At 35.4% G+C, this 23,298-nt stretch overlaps 1 protein-coding gene and 1 long non-coding RNA gene across 2 annotated transcripts; both read right to left on the bottom strand.

The window, feature by feature from the left end:
- Positions 3,968-4,858, bottom strand: LOC104723506. Its single transcript, XR_757360.2, has 3 exons — positions 4,769-4,858; positions 4,455-4,600; positions 3,968-4,349 (listed from the first exon to the last, which is right to left on the bottom strand). It is a non-coding gene; the product is annotated as an uncharacterized LOC104723506 (long non-coding RNA).
- On the bottom strand, positions 21,637-22,330 carry LOC109127281 (uncharacterized mitochondrial protein AtMg00810-like). Its single transcript, XM_019231865.1, has 2 exons — positions 21,793-22,330; positions 21,637-21,710 (listed from the first exon to the last, which is right to left on the bottom strand). The coding sequence occupies exons 1-2, from the start codon at positions 22,328-22,330 to the stop codon at positions 21,637-21,639; spliced, it is 612 nt and encodes a 203-aa protein (XP_019087410.1).

Below are 23,298 nucleotides of genomic sequence, written 5' to 3'. Positions count from 1 at the left end.
TAAGCTACTTTTATTTTGTTAGAATATACTTCTTCAATGGGTAAGTACATTTTTATTTAGTGGAGTTTGCTTCCTCAATGGGTAAGCAACTACAATATATTTGAGTATGCTTCCTCAATGGGTAAACATCTTTGTGTCTCAGAGTCTGCTATCTCCATGGATTTGCAACTACCAAGTTTATGTATTTTTAAGTTTGCTCCCTCGATGGGTAAGCAACTTCCAGTTTATCAGAGTATGCTTCCTCGTCACTTATCTTTGTTGGGAGACATCGCCTCTGATTTCTTTATATAATGAGCACTTCTTATATCTTACGAGGTTTTGCCTCAGCTTTTGTATTAAGTGATCATCATCACCTTTTCTTTGTTTGGAGGCATTGCCCCCTAGTTTATTTATTTGTGATGAGCATTATATGCTTATTGCATCTGAAAGGACTTTACCTCTTCTGTTTTATTTTAGTGACTATTGTCACTTTCTATAATCAGAGACATTGCCTCCAAATTTTAATAGTGAGCATTCTATGATTCTTATGATTTATGAGGAGGCTTTGCACCTTTGTTTAATTTTTAGCAACTGATAACTCTCTAATTTACATGTTTTAAGCATATTTTTTGTTTATATTTTGCATTATATATACCCTAACCTTAGCATTTTTAGGTCATTAACTGTAGGAATTCGCATTTAGGCCATTTAGGGTATTGCCTTCTTGCATTTGCACATTTGGGATGAAAACAGGTGCTTTAGAGCCTAAAATGGGGAGAAACAAGGTCAAATCCGAGCATGTACCCGAAAGAGCTATTGAGCAGGAAGAACAGTCCGAACCCCAACCCGATCGAAGAGGATACAAGAGTAGGAAGAACAACCCGAAGACCTATCCGAGAAGTAACCCGACCTCATCCTCGTGCACCTCATCAAGCAGACCCTTGGGCAGGACTGGGAAGCTAGGTTAAAAGGGTTTCCATATATAAACCCCCCTCTTCTTCCTCTCGCCCTAGCACGCAGAAGACACTCAGAACAGAGAGCTAGAGCTTCTGAACGAGAGACTGAGCGATTCAAACTCTTTTTCCTCACTTTGTTAGGATTTATTTTCATTTTTGTTGCTATTCCTTTAGATTTCGACTTTGTACTCTTTTGCTTTTATCTTATTTTCAATACAATGCAATTTTCGTTTATTTGTGTTTTTATGTTTTCTGCAATGAGATCTGAGTAGTGAAACAAAGTTTCTAGGGATGAGATAGACAATTATGTGTTCTTGATCAGTTATGATGTCTTAGCTTGATTGTTTATGTTATATAAATTCTTTTCTAGATTGATGTTCTTAATGCCATTTTCAGACCGAGAGGTTGAGACTAGGTCTAGAGTGTTTTACCATCGAGAGATGTAGATGAAATGCTTGAATCAATCAATGCTAGAGATTTACTCACTTAGCCTAAGAGATTAGATGTGTAAGGAGTTTATTGACAATAATGAATCGGTTTGTATTGCCTGCTTGGTCATGTTTCTCCAACGAGAGTTGGGTAGGGGAGTGATCAAGGTTGATTGTTTCTATCACGAGAGTGTTTTAACAAGATTTTAGAGATTCATTGTCTAGGGAATATTTGCTTGAAGCATGTAGGACATCCATACTGGTCAGGAACATTTAGGAGTCGATTACCCCATCCTTAGGAGCTTTCACATCTTGATTGTTTACGTTTTTATTCATAACTCGACCCTATACCCGAACTGGTACCCGATCACCAGCTTCGTGTACACCTTCGAGCTGTTCATACTCTTCTTCTTTACCCGTTCACTCCACCCGATCTTGTACTCGAATGCTTGCATCGAGTGCTTAGGTCGTGTGGTTCTTGTTTATTTAATTTCTTTTAATTATTTTAGGATTGTTAGATCAAACCCCATAACTGCTTGGCTTGACTTGCATAGTTTGATCATATCTCATCTGTTAGCATAACAACCATTTGGATTGATAACCCTTTGTACTACAACTGCATAGGGAATTGATATCCTGAGTGAAAATCCTGTTATCAGCAACCGTAGCTACTTTATTTCCATTAAGCTTGTGATTTTTGTCTGGCAATGACATCCATCGCAGTCATCTATACCAACAACATCAACCATGGTCGTTGCTTGTTATGCTTGTAAGAGGTGTTGCCTCTTATTCGATTAGCATTGGTCATGGTCTGCAGGCAGGCCTTTTCCTTTACTTTGTTCAGTAGTGATCGTTGATCACAACTTTTTTTTTGTTCTTGTTTTTCTTCTATTTTGAAGCATTTCCTCTTGATTTTGTTCAATAGTTGAATTTCGTCATAATTCCATGCACGTTATGACTTTGCCAATTATTCCGGCGACGTCTCGCTAATAAGTATTCTTTAAGCGACCATAGTCACTTCTATTTGCTAGGAGGCATAGCTTCTGTTTCCTTTTTGTATGACCTTAGTCGTTGATTTTTTTTCTTCTGGTTGTTGTATTTCCTCTCAACATATGTGATTGTAGCCAATTTATCCTTTACGCGACCATAACCACGTCTTTTTGTGTAGCGATTGTAGTCAAATTATCTTTACGCGACCGTATCCACATCATTCTATATAGCGATGGTAGCCGCTTCTGTTCTTTTCATAGCAATCGTGATCACTTTTTCTATTTCTCATGAAGCTACAATGTTTTAGCCAGCTCCTTTTCAAGTAACTTAAAAAACAAATGTATTGCTTCAAGTTACTCGATGAACTTTGACCTCTGTTGCAAGGCACTTAACCTTTACCGTAGATGAACGTAGTCTTCCAGGCTATTTTAGATGAGCACATAGCTTCTGTTACCTTTAGAGACACATCTATATTTATTTATTGTAGATGCTTATTGCTAAACCTTTTGTGATCTTACGGATCCCTTGTTCTTAAGAACTTATTTTTTTTTATCAAATTCTTCTACAATACACGTACACCAATATATTTCCAATGTGCATGCATGCTCAATTCTTAATATATCGTTTTTATACGTATATACATACAAGTAGCTAAGCAACTAGTTACTTATAATTAAACCATTAGTGACAAGGGCGTGACTTATCTACTTATCTCATGGAGCACAAAGAAAGGATCTAGATTCTAGATTTAAAACAACTATGGTACTTTAAAGAGAATTTATGAATGGTCATTAGAAAACTTATCTTGATTGGTGCCATATTGGCTGTGTTTGCAGTTGAAGCTTCCGGGAGCCGCTATGAATTTTTGTGGATCCTCTTTTGGCTGATGCAAAACAAGCTTCGGTTTGATCTCCACGGGAAAACTAGTCTTGTCATGTAGTGGATGTTGGACCCCTTCTCAATATCCTCAACAACAGTCATAATGACTACTTGAATGTTGGAGTGACCGTGGTCACTGCTACAATTACAGAACTTTTCTTTAATATATGAGACTTTGCATCTGTTTTAGAATACAGCTTTTGTCTTGATTTCATGTTGTTTTGCGCCATGCTTGCATAGTTGCATTAATTATTGCTAAACCATTGTTGCTTACGATTGTCAGAATTTATGAAGCATCACACAGTAATAAAAAGTAATACTTATCTTCTATTGGTGTTTTTTGTTCTTCCAATTTCCTTCCTTCGTCCTTGTGCGTAATTCTGATCTTACGTTGCTCGACAAGCAGGTTTGTTGTTGAATCAGGTTGTTGTTATGAAACTTCACCATCACTACAAGAAAACACACCATTTGCAATTCCTAAAAACGTCACAAAACAGTCGTAAAAAACTATTTTACAACTATTTAATAACTATTATTATAGATGGTCGCTAAATAAGTAAGTCTTAAAATAGTCCTAAATTTACGATTCTTTTGTGACAGCATAATATGGTCGTGTATTAGAAACTAAATTGTGACCATAATTATATGACAGATTTGAGACAATTTTGCGACAAATTAAAAAAAATTAATTAAAAAAATTAAAATAAAAAATAAAATTCATATATTTAAATTATTTCGTGACAATTTTTCTTTAAATTAATATATATATATTAATATTAACAAACCATCCAAACTGGGAATTGAATAATTTTTACAGAATTGAACCGACCACTAAATCACGGTTATACCGGATGCTAAAATCAACCAAAAAAACCCTAATCACCCTAGTGAGCCCTCAGCCGCCGCAACCAAATGCTGTTTGCCGACGATCCCCGCTCCAAGGATCCTCGGTGGTCTCGTGGCATCGGATCTGTTTATGTTCTTGAACGACGAAACAAACGGCGGTGAGAATCTTTCGCTGTCTAAAGCTTGTGAATGGGAGAGACGGAGAGAAAACAGAGGCGGAGAAAGAAGAGTGGTTGAGTGGTTTGAGTTTAACGCTTCCAATCTGTATGACCTAAGAGAGAAGCAGTGGAAATGGAGAATGAATCTGATAGTCTAAATCTTAATCTGAACTCGACAAATCACGAGAAAGAGAAGAGAAAAGAGACGAAACAAGTACCTGTTAGATCAGAATCATAGGGTTAAGCGAGATGGTGGTCAGCCTGTCGACTGGGGAGACGCATGGCGAGTCGAGGAGGAAGAGATCAGAACTAGATTGTAGAGGAAGAGATCGGAGCTAAATCGAAGAGGAAGAGATCTGAGTTTCTACAGTGCATGAGAAGCGTAAGGTTCAGGTTAGGAAGCGAATAACAGATGAACTAGAATCGTTAAAATTTTTGTTGAATCACTTGAAACTAAGATTTGATCTGTGTATAATCAATGGAAATATATGTGTTTTGAGGTTAAATCTGAAAAAACTGTAACTTCTCTTACCAGCGGCGCTGCAAGGTAAAGCAACGAAGAAGAAGAGCATTTAGATTTATTTTAAGTAAACGTGGCTTCTTATTTTTTTAATTAATGAAATAAAGATATGACATACTATATATAATACAAATATATGTCGTATCCTCACCTGGTCACAATTTACATAACACTATAATAATGTCCAAACGAAGATTTGGTTTATAGAATATGAAAATTGGAATGCAATTGTTTAAGATATGATAATTTAAATTATTTAGAAATCAGAAAAATACAATTAATTATATATAAACAGATATATAATTAACCCACTACCCTTATTCCAAATAATTTCACATTAACCGGAAAAACTAAATAAAATAGTGGAATGGTTGGAATTTTTGGGTTTGACCGCCCAAACCAAATAATTTTGGTTTCATATTTATTTTAGTTGTGTATATGATTTTGAATACAAATTCAAAATTGTTTATATAATTGTCTTTTTTCTGTTCATAATTTAGGCTTTCAATGATTATGTTTTTTTTTTGAAGATTTAAGTATTGGATTTTAATTTTAGATATACTCAGTTTTAAAAGATAAAAATCTCAGTTTAAAAAGATAAAACAATGTTTTGATAAGTTAGTTTATAAGATACATAACTAACAAGTTTCAACTGAAACCACATGTAACACTTGTACATGTCACAGAAAATACAAATATTTTGTTTAAAACATTGATAAACAAGAGTTTTATAGAGATTTTGTGTATGTATTACTCACGATAAAAGAACATGTAACACTTAAGATAAATTTTGAATTTATGGATGTTTAGTTTATAATCATTGAAATTTAATACTTTGAGAAAGTTATTATTGATAAGGTGAGCAAAACAAATCATAAACATCAACCTAAACATGTAAATGAATCTCAAATGTGAAATTTCAAAATTTCAAAATATACAGAGTGGATAAACAGTCTTAAAAGAGTAACTAAATGAGGTATTAGTCGCAAAGTCTTCAGATATCAGTCACAATATCATCGCAAAAAGGTCTCTAATTGGTAGCAAAAGAGTGACTAATTGAGATAGTCGTAATGTAGTGGCAAATCAGTCGCAATGGGTGACCATTTTAAGACTACCATATATACGTCACAAAACAAAAATCTTGAATTCTACACATTATATACAAAACTGTTTATATAAATCACTAAGGAGAACTCATAGTAGTAGTATAAAGTACATGTAATAGTAAGATTTGGTAAAACAATGTTTACATCATTTAGTTTTAAATTTTTTTTCATTGAAACACATTCTCGTAAAAGAACATATAACACTTGAGATAAATTTTGAATTTATGGATGTTTAGTTTATAGTCATTGAAATTTAATACTTTGAGAAAGTTAGTATTGATAAGGTGAGCAAAACAAAACATAAACATCAACCTAAACAAGTAAATGAATCTCAAATGTGAAATTTCAAAATAAAAAATATAGAGAGTGGGTAAACAGTCTTAAAATAGTAGCTAAATCAGGTGTTAGTGGCAAAGTCTTCAGATATCAGTCACAATATCATCGCAAAAAAGGTCTCTAATTGATAGCAAAAGAGTGACAAATTGAGATAGTCGTAATATAGTGGCAAATCAGTCGCAATCTGTGACCATTTTAAGACTACCATATATACGTCACAAAATAAAAATCTTGAAGTGAAGTGACCTTAGTGCAGTGGCAAATGGTAAGTCCTTAATGCACAAGGCACCATCACACCCGGGATCGAGCCCCGCTCCCTACGAATATAGGGATTTGGCTAATGGGCCGGTCAGTTGTGGTCCAATGGTTGACAAAAAAAAAAAAATCTTGAATTCTACACATTATGAACAAAACTGTTTATATAAATCACTAAGGAGAACTTAAAGTAGTAGTATAAAGTACATGTAATAGTAAGATTTAGTAAAACAATGTTAACATCACTTAGTTTTGAATTTTTCTTCATTGCAACACATTCTCATAAAAGAACATGTAACACTTAAGATAAATTTTGAACTTATGGATGTTTAGTTTATAGTCATTGAAATTTAATACTTTGAGAAAGTTATTATTGATAAGGTGAGCAAAACAAAGCATAAACATCAACCTAAACATGTAAATGAATCTCAAATGTGAAACTTCAAAATAAAAAATATAGAGAGTGGGTAAACAGTCTTAAAAGAGTAGCTAAATCAGGTGTTAGTCGCAAAGTCTTCAGATATCAGTCACAATATAGTCGCAAAATTGTGATGTCTTTGTTACTAAATAAGGGTAAAAAATGCTAACGCAAATAAGTCCTCAATATGCGACGTTTTTGCAACTTGCTTTACTGACTATATAGCTGGTCACAGTGTAGTCGCAAATTGTGACTATTTTGAGATGAATTTATTTTCGACGCAAAATAGTCCTAATGTAATCGCTAATTTTGTGACAACCTGTCCCGTAGACCCCACTAGCCCCCCGCTAGCTTGTCCCCATAGGCCCTAATCTGGCCCTGCAGGGCATCGATCCTAACCCCTCACCGTGGAAAGGAACTCACATCCAAATCCACCATTAGGTTATTGGTGCGCCAGACGTTCCTCGAACCCTAGTCCCCACCCTTTTAACAACCTTCCGACAGGACAAGCTGTCACCAATTGATCAACAATTTTTATGTAACAACTCGTCCCGTGGACCCCACTAGCCGCCCCCATGGACCCCAAGCTGGCCCTGCAGGGCATCGATCCTAACCTCTTACCATGGAAAGGAACTCACATCCAAATCCACCAGTAGGTTATTGGTGCGTCAGACGTTCCTCGAACCCTTGTCCCCACCCTTTAATAACCTTTCCACGGGACAAGCTGTCACCATTTGATCTGCAGGTCAATTGGTGACCAGGGTTCGAGGAACGCCTGGAAAGGTTGTTAAAGGGTGGGGATCAGGGTTCGAGGAACGTCTGGCGCACCAATAACCTACTGGTGGATTTGGATGTGAGTTCCTTTCTACAGTGAGGGGTTAGGATCGATGCCCTGCATGGCCAGCTTGGGATCCACGGGACGGGTTGTTACAAATTTAAGACCCTTTTGTGACCTTTATGTTTTGTCGTTAATAAGCGACATTTTTCTCTCCAAATTTTTTTGTAGTCGTTAAGTCGTCGCAAAATAGTCTCAAAAGCATCGCTCTATTTTGCGACTGAATAAGTAGTCACAAAATGTAGTCCCAAAATGCACGTTTTCTTGTAGTGTGCGAATTATATTCTTGTTAATACATTCCAGTGATTAGGCTCCGATCCCTGTTCGGTGCTTGGTTCTTATCAAATAAAATCCATGAGACGAATGATACTGATCTTCCGCAATGCCAATCCACCGTAATACTGATCTTCCATGAGAATGATACTGATCAACCGTCACTATACACAAAGTCTCAAGTGTGTTCCTCCATGCGTCATGGATCATGGTAGTGTTTATCATGAGACGAACGATACTGATCTTCCGCAATTGTCTTTTGTAGTTTCCTTTGAACGACATGTGCTTGTGATCTTATACCTTTTAGTGTTGGTGGCTTTGCCCCCAATCATTAGATTCTCCATCACCATAGTAGATTTCATGAGCTTATCTTCGATCTCATATTAACTCATATAAATTACCTCTCACGTCGTTCATACTCACGTAGTTAAAACTGCCCCTCCTTCTAGCGCCAATTGTTTGGGCAAATTTTAACCGTCTTGGATCAACACAGTTCTACGGATAAACGCTTGAAGAGATATTTTATTCATGAGCCTTTTTTGTTTACAGAATTTGTAATAATAATAGATTAGAATCCTCTAACACATATGGAAGAAGGGTTTTCAGAAATCTTGACATAAATATGTAGAATCCATGGGCGTGTCTATGGCCATAGCCATTGATTCTTCATCATTATCTCTTAGAAGGTTTTAGGGTTTTCTCCTTTCCTTGTGGAATCTCCCCCTCCTCCTCTTTACGTTTCAGGGACCTCTCTTTATAGTTGCCACTAAACCCTAGTTATAGTTGGGTTGGACTTAGTATTATCGGTTGCAACCTCATGTGTAGACTTAATAAATAAGTCGGTCATATGAGGATTATATATTAAAAATATAAATTATTCCTATCTTTGTGTTGAATATTCACAATATACACGACCCTCCACATGATATATAATCTTATCAACATAACATACGGTCTATTAAAATAACTAACATCGGTTTAAGCTTACCTAACCAGAGTATAACTAAGAGTGAATTTATTTTCTCCAACAATCATAGTTTTTTTTTTTTGCTATTTTATTATTATGAGTTTTATGTATGTAATGATTCAACATTATCTTCATATTAATAATCAATGTATATCCATCCTTATTTCTTGAATCACTGGAAACAAAACACAAGAATGGTGAGAAGCGATGTTCTTGAATATTAAATGGAAGAATGTGTAGTGTTTGTGCTGAGGTAAGCTTCGATTTGTTGTTATGTAACATTGATATTATTATGAAGTTTTTGGTTGGTATTGAAACTAAAGTTTATCGGCTCTATGTTATAAAGTTGTGTTATCTTTTATGATATTATGGTTATAGCTTTCCATAAAAGATTGTGGGTTTATCTAATAGATGATTCTTACTGATTCTTATTGATAGTTTAAATAGAGTATAAAAATAGAGATTAGCTAGGGACAACACCAATAATTGACAATATGTACTTTACATAAACTTATTTTAGTGCATAACGCCATAACTTATTTAAACAAGGAGATACTTACAAAAACCTCATGCTGGTCAATTTTGAGAATGTATATGGAATATTTCCTAAAATTTGTTTGACCTCAGAAAGTTGAGAATAAGATGATTTAACATGAGGAAAAAGAAGATAAAAACTAAACAGAAATCAAATTAACCTTCTAAGCAGTATACACCACCTTGGTGAGAATAGTAGAGTCCGAGCTTCCCAAAAATGAATCAGTCCGACTAATTAAGACTCCATCAATTTCAACAAAGATCTGAAAGGTGTCCGGCTGGGGAGAAGATATTGTACTTTAGTTGGTGCCATGTTTTGATTATAATGACTCTTTGGAGAGTTTTATTAGTAGTAATGCTCGGCGATGTGAGATTTTTTTGAAAGGTTATGATGAAGGTAGTGGCGATTAATATTGTTCGATGTAAATTGATGGGAGGGTGAAGATAACGAAGTGGAGAGGCGGTGAGATTTGATAACGGTAGCGTTTTTTTCTTCTTTTTGGAGGAAGATGAATCGTTCGAGTTTCAAAGGTGGAGATGATGGTCGATAGTCAAGACAATGACGACGAAGGATAACAATCCAAACCAAAAATTAGATTGATTTATGCTGCTGATGTGGCATAAAAAAGAGTGTTTTAGAATTGCTGATGTGGACACTCTAAGAATGCTCAAATTTTTCCAGTAGTAAAGTTACTTTAAAAACATAACCACAAGTGTCTTACTTAAGCAAAGAAAAGAAAACCTATATTAATATTTTTGAAGTACAAATTTTGTGTTATACCCTTTTAGTTTTATTTATTAAAATTTTTATTTACAACATTAACCCCTCAAAAATTTCTAAAAATAGTATCACGATAGATTTTGTTTCCTAAATCTATATTAACATCTATAAAGTACATTTTGTGTTTTACCCTTGAAGTTATATGTATTTAAAAACTTATTTACAAATTTAATCCCTAAAAACTTTCCAAAAATAACATCATTTCAGATTTTGTTTTCTAAATATTTTACATTTCATTCCAACCAAAAATAAAAAACAGCAATCAATATTATATAGAGACATAAAGTCATAAACTATGATATATTTTCCATTTTATTTTCCAAACCTGTGAGTTTTGATTCTTAACGTAAAAAAGAAGAACTTCGATTCATAATTATTTAAATATTATAATTCATATATATATATATATATATATATATATATATAAATTTAATAAAATTTAAAATATTATGAATATGTAAAATTAAAAAAGTAAAAATACTATATAATGTGGTTATAAAAAGGACATGTTGGAATTAATAAAATATTTTAAAATATGTGCTAACACGGGTTAAATCCTCATTTTTTTATTTGCCAACACTATAAATATTATAATATCTGACATATAAAATCAATTTGTTTTACCTAAGATTGTGTAAAATAATTAATTCATTAGGAAAAATGTGACTTAATCACGTCATATAAATGACTTATTATGTATTCAGATCCCTTATTTTTTGTTATAATAATTAAAAATCGAAATAGAATCTCAAACACTAAACAAAACAAACTAAATATAATAAAAAAATGGTCATATAGTATTTTATAGGTTAAAAATTAATATAAACATTTAGTCGCACAAACGGCAGAAAATAGGTTATTTCTCTATTTATAAAACATCCAATATTTAACAAACGAATAGAATATAAAATATAAATAATAATAAAACTATATGTACGCGGTGTACCGCGGGTTAAAATTTAGTTTTAATTAGCCCTGGGCATTCGGGTTCCCGAACCCGATCGGGTTTGGACTTTCGGGTTTTTCGGGTTTTTGGGTTTAGGCATATAGAACCCATTCGAATTTTTTGTACTTTCGGGTCGGGTTTGGGTATTATCCGTTCGGGTTTGGGTTATTCGGGTATACCCGAATTCAAAAAAATCATGAATAATTTTTTTTTAATCATTTTAAAAATTTCAGAACACATGTATATATAGAAATATTTATTCACATTAGGAAAAAGAAACTAAGATGGCAAAATGGTTTAATATGCACTTTTAAATGTCTAAGGTACTGGGTTCAATTCTTCCTAGATGCATTTTTACATTTAATTCGGATTAGTTCGGGTTTTATTTCGGGTTCAGATATTACCCGAACCCGATCGGGTATCCGAACCTCAGAGGTACTGAACCCGATCATGTTTTATACAAAATCCGAACCCAAACCGAACCACTTACTTTACTTCTCGTCTAGTTTAAATTAAGAAAGAATACGATTGTGTTTTGAAATAATTGAATAAAATATTTAATTAGAAAAATATTTTCCAGTATCTCTTAAATTCTAAATTAATTGAAATCTCCTCAAAGATACCATGCATCGAGGTATAGACGCAGCCAAGGTCCATTATAAAGTTAAGTTTGAAGAATTTCTGGTAAATTATTTTTTTCTTTCTTTGTGCATTATAGCAAGGTCTAACAGTTATATCTTTGTATCCTATTCCCAGTGCATCAAGAAGGTTGAGGATTCTGAACACAAGTGGGAATTTGCAAATGATGATTTTGTGAAAGGCCATTATGAGCTTGTGGACAATTCATTACACTAGGAGTTGTGGCAAGACTGCAATGAATAATCAAGAAGGAATTGGCTGAGAGTGTTTGGCCAAAGCTAATAAAAAGTCTCGCCAGCTTGGTCGTGGTTTTGAGAATCTGATCAATAAACCTATCTGTCGTGAACCCTCTATCTATTTCTGTTTATGAATTCCTTCATGTATCTTTATAAACTTCTGTTTGTGACTTTTTTTTGATAATTTTCTTCTTAGAACAATGTTGCTCTGTATCTCTCTGTATGCATGAAGACTTTTTCCTTTCACCAAACACTGTCCAATTACAATACATCTTAAATTCAAATCATTTATCTAAATCAAACTTACAAAATTTGTCCCCAGACTACTTTGTCATCCTTCTAAGAATCGTTGCTTTTCAAAAGTACAATATATTGTGTAACACCCGTCCCGCCTTATCAGCCAAGACAATGTGTTATTCAAATGGTCCTGCCAAAATGCTTCTTTCTTAAAAATAAAACTCTTCAATCATAAAACTTGTTCAACAACTCACAAAGCCTTTAACCTGAGGAAAAAGATAAAAGGGTGAACACAATGACGACATTCTAATCACATTCAACAATAAATGCGTAGCATAGAATCAGACTCCACATTCTTGACATATATCCAACAAACATAACGGTTTCACATAATACTCAACCTAGCGTATTCATAATATTTCTTAAACCATATTTAAACACCAACACATTCATCAATACACACATTCATAAACTACGCTAAACCGAAATCTCATCAGCTTAGCATGGCACGAAACAAATCTCATGTTCGTCCAATCGCCAGGTACGAAACAAATCTCATGTTCGTCCAATTACCAGGTACAAAACCAATCTCAGGTTTGCCCATCACGAGTCACGAAAAAAATCTCATGTTCATGCCCCCATCACATAATCTCATTTCATATCATCATTCCACAATCATCATGTTACACATCAACTCATTATATCATGCATCATATCATCATACCATGTCATCATACATTATAATCATATCATGCAATATCAAACAATAGACATAACCAATCACATAGTTTCCAAACCTATACAAGCAATTCATGAAAAACATGCTTAGAAAATAATCATTGTGTTTCTGCGATTACCTTTGCCACTTAAATGATGGAAATCAATTCTCCTTTCCCATGTCAGAACCAATATTAGAGAACACTCATACAAGTTGCAGCTCCATCCATCCTCAGTTTGCCAACCAAACATTATAATGTCACCATTTATTCTATACCAATGAGCCTCATAAACACACGGTTAAAACCATAACTAACCGTTAAAACCCCGATCCCACCGTTGAATATTTAGGTTATAGTACCGTGAAGCTCCCCACAAAATCTCAGCTTGATCAGGTAATTTTTGGACCACCAAACGCCGTTCCAAGGAGACAACCTCAAATCAAGGCTAGTTTTGACACTATGACCAGTGTGAACATAAACGTTTGTAACATCCACACTACCGTCGATGTCTTGAATTTTATCAATAGGTGAATCACCATCTTCATTAGGCTTGAGAGATCTGTTCTTGTGGTTGGAGATATGAGGCTGTGAACATGTTAGAAGCGTGTTGTGGGCTGTCTTTGGTTGTGTGTAGTCCGTTTTTCTCTGTTTTGCAAAGGTGAGTGCGTGACCGTGACTTATCTAAGCCATTAGATGTGTAATTTGTGTGATTTGGTGTGTTTGATTGCTTTTGTGAGTGTTTGTAGTGATATTCGTGCTTGTGGGAGGCAGATTTGGCATCACCGACGTTGTGGCGACGTTTGGAGCCAAGAGAATCCAAGAGAATTTGTTTCGGCGATGATCCGCGCAACTGCATAGATCGATACAAGATGTGTATTGGTCGATGCAGCTAGGGATTAGATGGAGACGATGGGCGTTGCATCAATTGATGTAAGGTATGCATCAGTCGACGCATCTAAGGATTCGATGAAGATGATGAGCATTGCATCGGTTGATGCAAGAGGTGCATCGGTTAACGCAACTAGGGATTTGACGGTTGCATCGGTCGATGCAAGGGACGTTGCATCGGTCGATGCGAGGAGTGCATCGATCAACGCGGAGAGGTTGCATCGGTCGATGCAAGGAGTGTGTCGGTTGACGCAAGGGCGCAGTGTCGACACATGTATTCAGAGTTGTTTGGTTTGCTTGCTTATTTGTGTGTTGTATGTGTTTATCTTTTCGCTTGTGTGTATAGCCCAGTAGATGGGAGGATCGCCTCACTAAGTATTTCTGGTAATACTTACGCCTCTCTTTTGTGGTGCAGGTAAAGGCAAAGTGTGATCGTAGAATCAAGGCAATGAAGAGGAGAATGTTCTAGAGGCTCGATTGTTTGTTCTATGTTGTTGTTAGGTTGCTAGAATGGAACAATATGGTGTAGAACGGTTGTTAGGTTGCTGGTTTGCTGTTATATGACTTTGTTTATGTTATTGGTATTGCTGGATAGATGATATTGTTTAATCGTTTATTTATTATTGGTTATTGGATTAATGGTAGTGATTTATGTCATCCACTCTTGTTTGATTGGGGTTAGGTTGCTAGTGAGTATGAGATCAATAGATGTTAGGGAATTAAAAAAAAAACGGATCGGGTTATTTCAATCACTGACATTTGTTTTGAAATTTTTTTATACACAATACCCATTTGATCTTCTTTGTATATAAGATTGACTTTGGGGAGAACAAAGAGCATTTGACTGTTTTAGTTTTGTTCAAAATTCTTGGACGTTCATCTGTACTGCTCTGGTGTTATATGTGTTTCCTTAACTTGGAAGTTCATTCTTGGACCACGTTTGGTATATATTATATATTCCTAAATGTGATCCATTTTCTCAGGACAGAACAATAATTGATGAAGAGCTTAACGAGTCACATTTGTCTAAGTCACAATTTTGGACTATCAATCTTACTCTATGGAGTTATGTAGATGAAGATCAAGAAAGATACACAAGCTTCTAGAATAAAGCTTCATGGAGTTCCAGCTTCCATTGTATCTGGCATAGGCAGTACCTTCTTAAGTGTTTTTTGGAAATATTGTTTCAAATTATCTCGGACCAAGCTTAAGTAAAGCACTGCTTCACTTTGTGTATACAAGGAAGAAAGAAAGAAGTGGAGGAGGATGTGTGGAAGAATCAAATGAAAAGTGCGAACAAATAGGAGTCAATTGTATATAAACTATTGTAAACAACTCTTCTTTATGCATTGTATTGCAATACAATTGAGAGTGTAACAACAACATATGATTGTTGAGGGAGAAGAGTGATGGTCTAGAGAGAAGTTATTCTAGAGATATTCATATCAAACAGTGTATCAATTCATTCCGATAATAAAGAGATAACTTCTTATTTCTTATCAAATTCATACTAGAGATTGTCTTCTTCACAAAAAGTGAAACATGTATTCTCATTACTTGAATGTATAAATTAGCCCTGAGAGTTCGGTTTATTCGGTTGGTTCGGTTCAGTTATTTCGATTTTTTGGTTTTTTCAATTATAAAAATGTATACCGAATTGAACCGAAATTAAAAACGGTTCGGGTCGGTTCGGTTCTCGGGTTATTCGGTTTTTGGGTATAAAAACCGAAAAAACCAATTTTCATTGTTAAGTCAAAAATAAATGGGCCAAACTAAAATAAAAGCCCGTTACTTAACATAGAAAATAAAGATCTGTAATAAAACAAAAATAAAATAAAAGCCCGGTCCACATCAATGCACTCCTTGTGTTGCCCTAGCCGCTAGCCGCAAGCCACAAGAGATAGTTTGTTCTGTGAACGGTGATGGGAGAAGAAGGAAAATAATTGGAGAAGGACATATGAGAAGAAAAGAAGAAGATCAGAGAAGAAGAATAATAAGAATAATACGGAGAGGAAGCAGAAGATGGAGATGATGGGATAAGATTGGATGAGAGAAAAGAGTATGAATAATAAAAATAATAAGAGAGTAAAAGAAGAATAATAAGGAGCAGAAGACTGTGCCCTCGTCACCGTTGAGCCGGAGCCATTGTTCGTGAGAAGTGAAGAGTTGTTCGTGAAACTCTTTTCTTATATAATAAAGAGTTTAGAGAATCTCACCAGAATTGTTGTTTTTTCTCTCTATCGAATATATGTCTAGTTCGTGAAAAAACAAAAAAAAAGACGAAGAAGTGAAGTCACTCGTCAATCATCAATGTATTAAGGTTTAGACTTTAGATTTAGTTCGGTTAACCGTTTGGTTCAACTGAACCGAACCGAAATAACCGAGAACCGATTTTAATTTTAGAAGCTGCCGATCGGTTCTGCCCTAATAACCAAACCCAAACCGAACACTCAAAATTTCGGTTCGGTTCGGTTCGGTTATTTCGGTTCGGTTTTTTATCCTATGGCTAATATATGTCAAAAAGTCGTCTCTCCAAGCTTTTATAATTCTTGGTACTACTGAAGATAATCTCAGCAAAATGAACATGTAATCCCCGCTCTAGAGACACATTGCAAAGTATGTGAGGGAGATGGGTGAGAGACATGCATGCGCAAAGAGTCGTGGATCTGTTGCGTTTATATATATATTGCTACATGCTTTACCTCAAGGACATTGGAAGCTTTTCATATAGAAAACACTCAAGCTGTAAGAATAAAACATATATATATCATCAACCTTTCTATAAGAAATAAACCAATATATCAGAAACATGCATATCTTCTTACATATATGTGTTGGTCCACACAATTTTTGGTGGTTAGATCTTGTGGAAGTCAAAGGAAGAAACTCCCATTATATCTCCATCCTTCTCCTTTGGCATCCAACTTGGAATTGATCCGTTTAGCATATTTCCACATAGATAGCTGCAAGAGCAGTAAGAAAGTTTCATGCATGAACAAAGACTTCTTCAACACAACATCTTCCACTCTATTTATTATGTTTTGGAGTGAGATATTTTACCCATTTGCAATAGCTATAACCACTCTATTGATTTGATGGTCTATATTTGGACTATGAGATGAAGACAAACAACCACAAAAATGTTTTATTTCTTCATAACAAATGCACAAAATTTGCTAAAAAATTGCACAAATATTTACATAGTCAGAAATCCTAACATCACTATAATAAATGTATAAACTAATTGAATTTTAGTATAAAAATTTTATGCATAATACTATAAATAGTGAAAATTACATTAAAATAGATAAACTGATTAAATTTTCAGTTTAAATTCAAATTTTGGGATGAGGTTTGAAGTTTTTTATTAGAGAAACAAGAGGTAACTGAAAATTTGTTCCTTTGTTAATGTAATGTTTTAAAATTTAACACACACCTAAGAGAATTAAAATGTTAAAATATTTAGTTACCAAATCAAATCCATGATTTTGGATCAGAACAAGACATTATTTTTTTGGATAATTGAGAAGATGCTTGTAGAATACAAATGATCTTTGGAAAAATTTTATTCACAAATCTTCATCTTGGCTTATTGGAGTTACAAAATTACATTATTCATATAATTTGGTCTTGATCAATGAAGCTTATAATGATGCAATAAATAATTTTGTTGTAAACATGCCCCTCATTTAAACAATCCCTTTCATATTTCTTATAATAAAAAATTTAGGTGACAATTTAATTATTTAGCATAATAGAATTTTGATTTTTGTTTTCACTTGAGATGATGAAAAAGAAAACAAAGAAATAATGTAGGAAGATATGAATCCAAGATACTAATTTGTTGTATTTTTATAAAATTTAATTATTTAGCTTAATATAGTTTGATTTTTGTTTTAACTTTCAAATGATGGGAAGGGAAAAAAATAAGAAAATTAATAGAAATTACACATGTCAACAGGTTTTCGAATATTATCCGAACCAAACCCTAACCACCAAGACACTAGCCCCATTCAAATATTTATCACTAATGTAATGTGTTTGAATCATGATTAAATTTTCCGGTTGAGGTTTGGATTTCTAGTTTTTGCTCAAACCTAACATTGATACTTGAATTGAATCCGTAGATTATTTAAGAAAATATATTTGCACATTAGTACAGACTTATTAACAAATACTTATTTAAGAAAATATATTTACTAATGGAAGTAAATATTCCCAATGCTAACATAAAACTAAATATAAAACTAATATACCTTTTAGAGAAATTATCTCATAAGTTGAATTAGTGCGATGCGAATTAGTCAAGTCAATAAAATAAACAAAAATTATTAAGTAGCCAAGAAGTTAGTATCTTATAAAAATACATCTCTTCAACAAGAAACTGTTACACTTACATAATCTATGAGACCGAGTAAATAAGTTGGCGAGAAGGAGGGGAAGAGAAGAAAATGATAAGAAAATATACTAGAAAACTAGCTACGAGTATTCCTCCGTACACTAATGTTTGATAAGACTTTACTCCAACTGTGTATTTGTACTCTATCTTACAGCATCTCATGTTCTCCCTTTCTGTTTCCAATACATGTTCTCCCCTTTTGTTTCCAATACCTGTTCTACGTACCTGCAACCACGTTTATTCTGTAATGTTACATTTTTTTTAGTAAACAGAAGGAAAGAAAACAAAAGGTTTTAAAACTTACTGTTGTGTAAACATGGTGGTCTGAAGAATCTCTGAGCTGTTGAGATGTGCATCGTATAGCTTGTGGTCGTATAACAAAAAAGATAGATCCACCAGTTGTTCTTCTACAGTCTGTTGTTATAAGAAACAGACACAAAAAACTAATCCTGGGCATTCGAGTATACGTTCGGATTCAGGTAATTTGACTTCGGGTTCGGGTAATTTTGGGTATACCCGAATTCAGTTAAAAAAAAAAACAAAAAAATCTATTTTCTTCTGTCGTGAAAAAAAAAAAAAAAAAACCTTTAATTTACATGCTCTAATTTTGTCTCCTTTAATTTAAGCCCTCTTCTTGTCTCTTTTTTCTTCATCTCTCTTTTCTTCAGCCAAAAACCCTAATTTTGTTTATCCATTGCCACCACTTCAAGCATCAAATCTTTTACATGTTCTACCAAATCTAACAATATCTATAGCAAATTATATGTTATGATTCATATTTATCTTCCAACCTCATTCACTCTTCAAACCCATCAAAGAATCACTCTTTTTTTTTTGTTCAGATTTGCTAGTAATGTTTCTAGTAAAATTGATCTGGGTATGAAAAAAAATAAAACAATTATCGATTTTGTTGATTGCAAAAGAAAAAAATAAGTCAATTTTAGAATATATGAATATATATAAATACTTCATGTTTTTATACTATGACAGAATAATCAAGGTAGCAAAATGGTTTATGATTCATCAATTAATGTCTAAGGTAGTGGGTTCAAACTCACTTAGATGCATTTTTGTATTTATTTCGGGTTGATTCGGATCTACTTCGGATATCGGGTAATACCCGAACCCGATCGGGTATCCGAATTTCAAAGAAACTAAATCCGATCTGGTATTTAATACCACCCGAATCCGAACCGAACTGCTTATTTCGGGTCGGGTTCGGGTTCGGGTTTCGGATTCGGGTAAAATGCCCAGGCCTACAAAAAAGAGAGAGTAAGAATATAATCCCATTATGGTAAGAAAACTGAAATCGTGGAGTGTTCTTCACTTACGTTTAGATATTTCTGTAAGGGTATAGAGGATTAACACCACAATCTTCTGCTTGGAAAACGCCAAGCAAACACTTTACTATTTATTCTTATCAAACTCTTAAATGGGTACAAGAATAAATCTAAGCACACTTCTCTTCTCTATCTAAAACTCTCACCAATATAGATCTAAGAGAATAACCCAACACTCACCTTCTTAGCTTTCTTTGATCAGCCTTGAAGTTACAGTCTCACACAAAAGGTTTTTCCAGTGTTAAGAAAACCTACCCCGATCCCCCAAGATCTTTTATATTCGATCTCACTAAATCCTAACAAAAAGATCTTCAAATCTTCATTTTAAGGCAGTTATTTGTTTGCCAAGAACTCCCTTTTCTTATCCACCGAGAATAATATTCTCCAAATATCTTCTCTCTCGATTCTGCATTATCTTCTCATTCCACCAGCGATCAGACTTGCCACGTCAGCTGCGCTTCCTTGCTATTCTCCACTTGTCTGTCCTCAGATGCAAAGTTCTGTGTCCTAGCAGACCTTTGTTCCAAACAACATCCTGCTGCAGCAACTGCATCTACAATCTCCCCCTTTTTGACTATGTTTGATAAAGAAGCACCCAATCCTCGAGAACATGAGAGAATAAAAAACCACACAAAACACAAGACACAAAGCAAGGTCCAATAAGAGACAAATGCAACCGCCTATTTGCTCCCCCACAGCAAAACAGTCAATTCACAATCCAAGTCCACATCTCCCCCAGCTTGTTTGGCAAACATGAGTCAAAAACAAGTAGAAAACAAGTAGTCAAGTCAACCAGAACACTTACATGTAGCCATACATAATAGTGCTGGGATCACCCCTGAAATCAGGTTAGACAACTGTAAATACAGTCTTCCTAGCACAAACCAGCACCTGAAAGTATTGATTGAGCATGCAAACCAAGCTGAAACCTCTTGTTACTGCAACCACTTGAGCAACAACTTAGTGCAATAAAGTCCATTCCGAGTAGGAAGAAAACAGTCATGAAGTTTTACGCAGCTTAACACTCAGAGACCTCATACCTCATAGAGAATTGTTGAGGAACCCAGAGAGAGATCAACCATGATATTTTAATTTTAAACATATGGAACATACCTGGAAACCTCTCCTTGTGAGCTCATGCCAATCGTTTGTATCAGCACACACCTCAGATACTACCACAACCTCTTGGATTGTCAAAGATCATCAGTCGACAATGGTGGCTAGACTTTCACATTGTCATGCCTTCAGTCCTTTCGATGCAAACCAACCATGCATAGTCAGCTGGAAATTCTTTGGAGAATCGAGAAGCAAGATTCGTCCCCTTTTGTTTTTTTTTTTGTTTTTTTTTTCTCCACTGCTTTGATGTTTCACATTGCTTGGGACTGCCACCTTTTTGTGCTTCGAAGATCTTGACATGCAGTGATATCATTTGGCTTAAACAATCACTGAAGTCAGCTTAAGCCTCTGAATATACCATAGGGATTTGTCTCTCCTCAGCTCTTTGACCTCCTAATGACATGACAACGTTTTACAGGGACATGGACCGGCATGACAGGCAGCTATTTTCCACTCAGTCTTTAAGTACAAGACAACTACTAACCTCTTATATATACTAGGATTTCCACAACTCAACAAAGAATTAGATTTCACAGATCCCAATGGACTTTCGCAGATTAGTGAATCTGGTAAAGTCCAAAGGTTTAGTAAACAAATCAGCCAGTTGAAATTCAGTACGGACATGATCAATCTCAATCAGTTTCGCCTTAACCAATTCCCTAATGAAGTGATGTCTAATATCTATGTGTTTAGTTTGCGAATGTTGAACATGATTTTTGAGATGTTTATTGCACTTTGGTTGTCACAATGGACTAAGATAGATTCAGAAACAATACCATAATCGACAGCCATCTGCTTCATCCACATCAGCTGTGTGCAACAGCTACCCAGAGCTATGTACTCAGCTTCAGCTGTTTACACTGTTTTGCTTCTTGCTGTGCCAGGATATGAGATTGTTTCCCATGAAGAAGCATCCACCGCTTGTGCTTCTGCGATCATCCACGGAACCAGCCCAGTCAACATCACAGTAGCCTGTAAGACTGGTGGTTGTGTCCTTGGTATATTAGATACCAAGTTCGACTGTGCCTTTGATGTACTTGATGATCTTCTTCACAGCCAGGAGATGTGACTTCTTAGGTCTGGCTTGATATCTGGCACATACACCAATAGCTAAGCCAATGTCCGGACGACATGATGTCAGATACAGAAAACTACCAATCATCCCTCGATACAGCTTCTCATCTACATCTTCTCCTGCTTCATCCTTTGAGAGCTTGTCATTCACCCCCATAAGTATCTTGGCCTCCTTACTGGTTGTAAGGCCAAATCTTGTTACCAAGCCCCTCGCATATGTGCTTTGGGACATGGAGATGCCATCAGCTGACTGTTGTACCTGCAAGCCCAAGAAATAAGTTAGTTCACCACACATACTCATTTCAAACTCATCAGTCATATTCTGGACAAACTGATTGACGAGTTGCTGGCAGGTTGATCTAAAGACAATTTCATCGACATAGATTTGCACAAACATCAGGCCCTTGTCAAGACTAAGAACGAACAGATTTTTGTCCACACTTTCGCGAACATAGCCTTGATCCATAAGAAACATAGTCAACCTCTCATACTAGGCTATAGGTGCTTGTTTGAGTCCGTACAAAGCTTTCTTCAGTTTGTACACATGTTGCGGATGCTGTGGATCCTCAAACCCTTTGGGTTGCTCGACATAGACCTCTTCTTAAAGAAACCTGTTAAGAAAGGTACTCATGACATCCATCTGATGCAATGTGAAGTTCAAAGCACATGCCATGCCAAACAGACAGCGAATGGATTCCAACCTTGCCACTGGTGTGAAGGTTTCATCAAAGTCGACTCCTTTTACTTATGAGTAACCCTGAGCATCAAGCCGAGCTTTATTTCTCACAATATATCCATTTTCATCACTTTTGTTCTTAAAGATCCATTTGGTTTCCACCACATTGACATCCACCGGTCTGCTTGTGAGTTCCCACACATTGCTGCGAGCAAACTGTTCAAGCTAATCTTGCATAGCAGCTATCCAAAACTCATCTGTCAGAGCTTCTTTGTGATTTTCGGCTCAACCGAGGAAACAAAACAAGCAAATTGTACGACTTCAGAGTCTTGAGGCACCTGCTGAATTGATCGATCGCTGTTTCTTCCCAGCTAGATGAAGAAAGTCAATCTGCTTTCCCCTTGGTAACTCTGCCCCCCCCCCCCCNCCCCCTGAATCTCCCCAATAACATCATTAGGGGAGTGATTCCAATGCACCTGAGAGACATCCGGAAGAGGACAATCCTTAGAAGGAACACAGGGAGGTGTTGTGGAGGCTGGAGACTCAGGAACACTAAAAGGCTCAGGAGCATCAGTTACCGAGTCATCTGGGTGTGGAATTGGAATGAGCGAGACTCACTGGAAAAAAATATCATCGAACACCACATTGACAGTTTCCTGAACAGAACGCAGACACTTGTTGTAAACACGAAAAGCAGTATTGTTTCCTGAATAACCCAGAAATAACCCATCATTGCTCTTGGAATCGAATTTGCCCAGCTGGTCTTT

This window comes from Camelina sativa, chromosome 11 (genome assembly GCF_000633955.1).
Source record: "Camelina sativa cultivar DH55 chromosome 11, Cs, whole genome shotgun sequence".
Taxonomy (NCBI): domain Eukaryota; kingdom Viridiplantae; phylum Streptophyta; class Magnoliopsida; order Brassicales; family Brassicaceae; genus Camelina; species Camelina sativa.
This window is presented reverse-complemented; position numbering and strand designations above follow the sequence as displayed.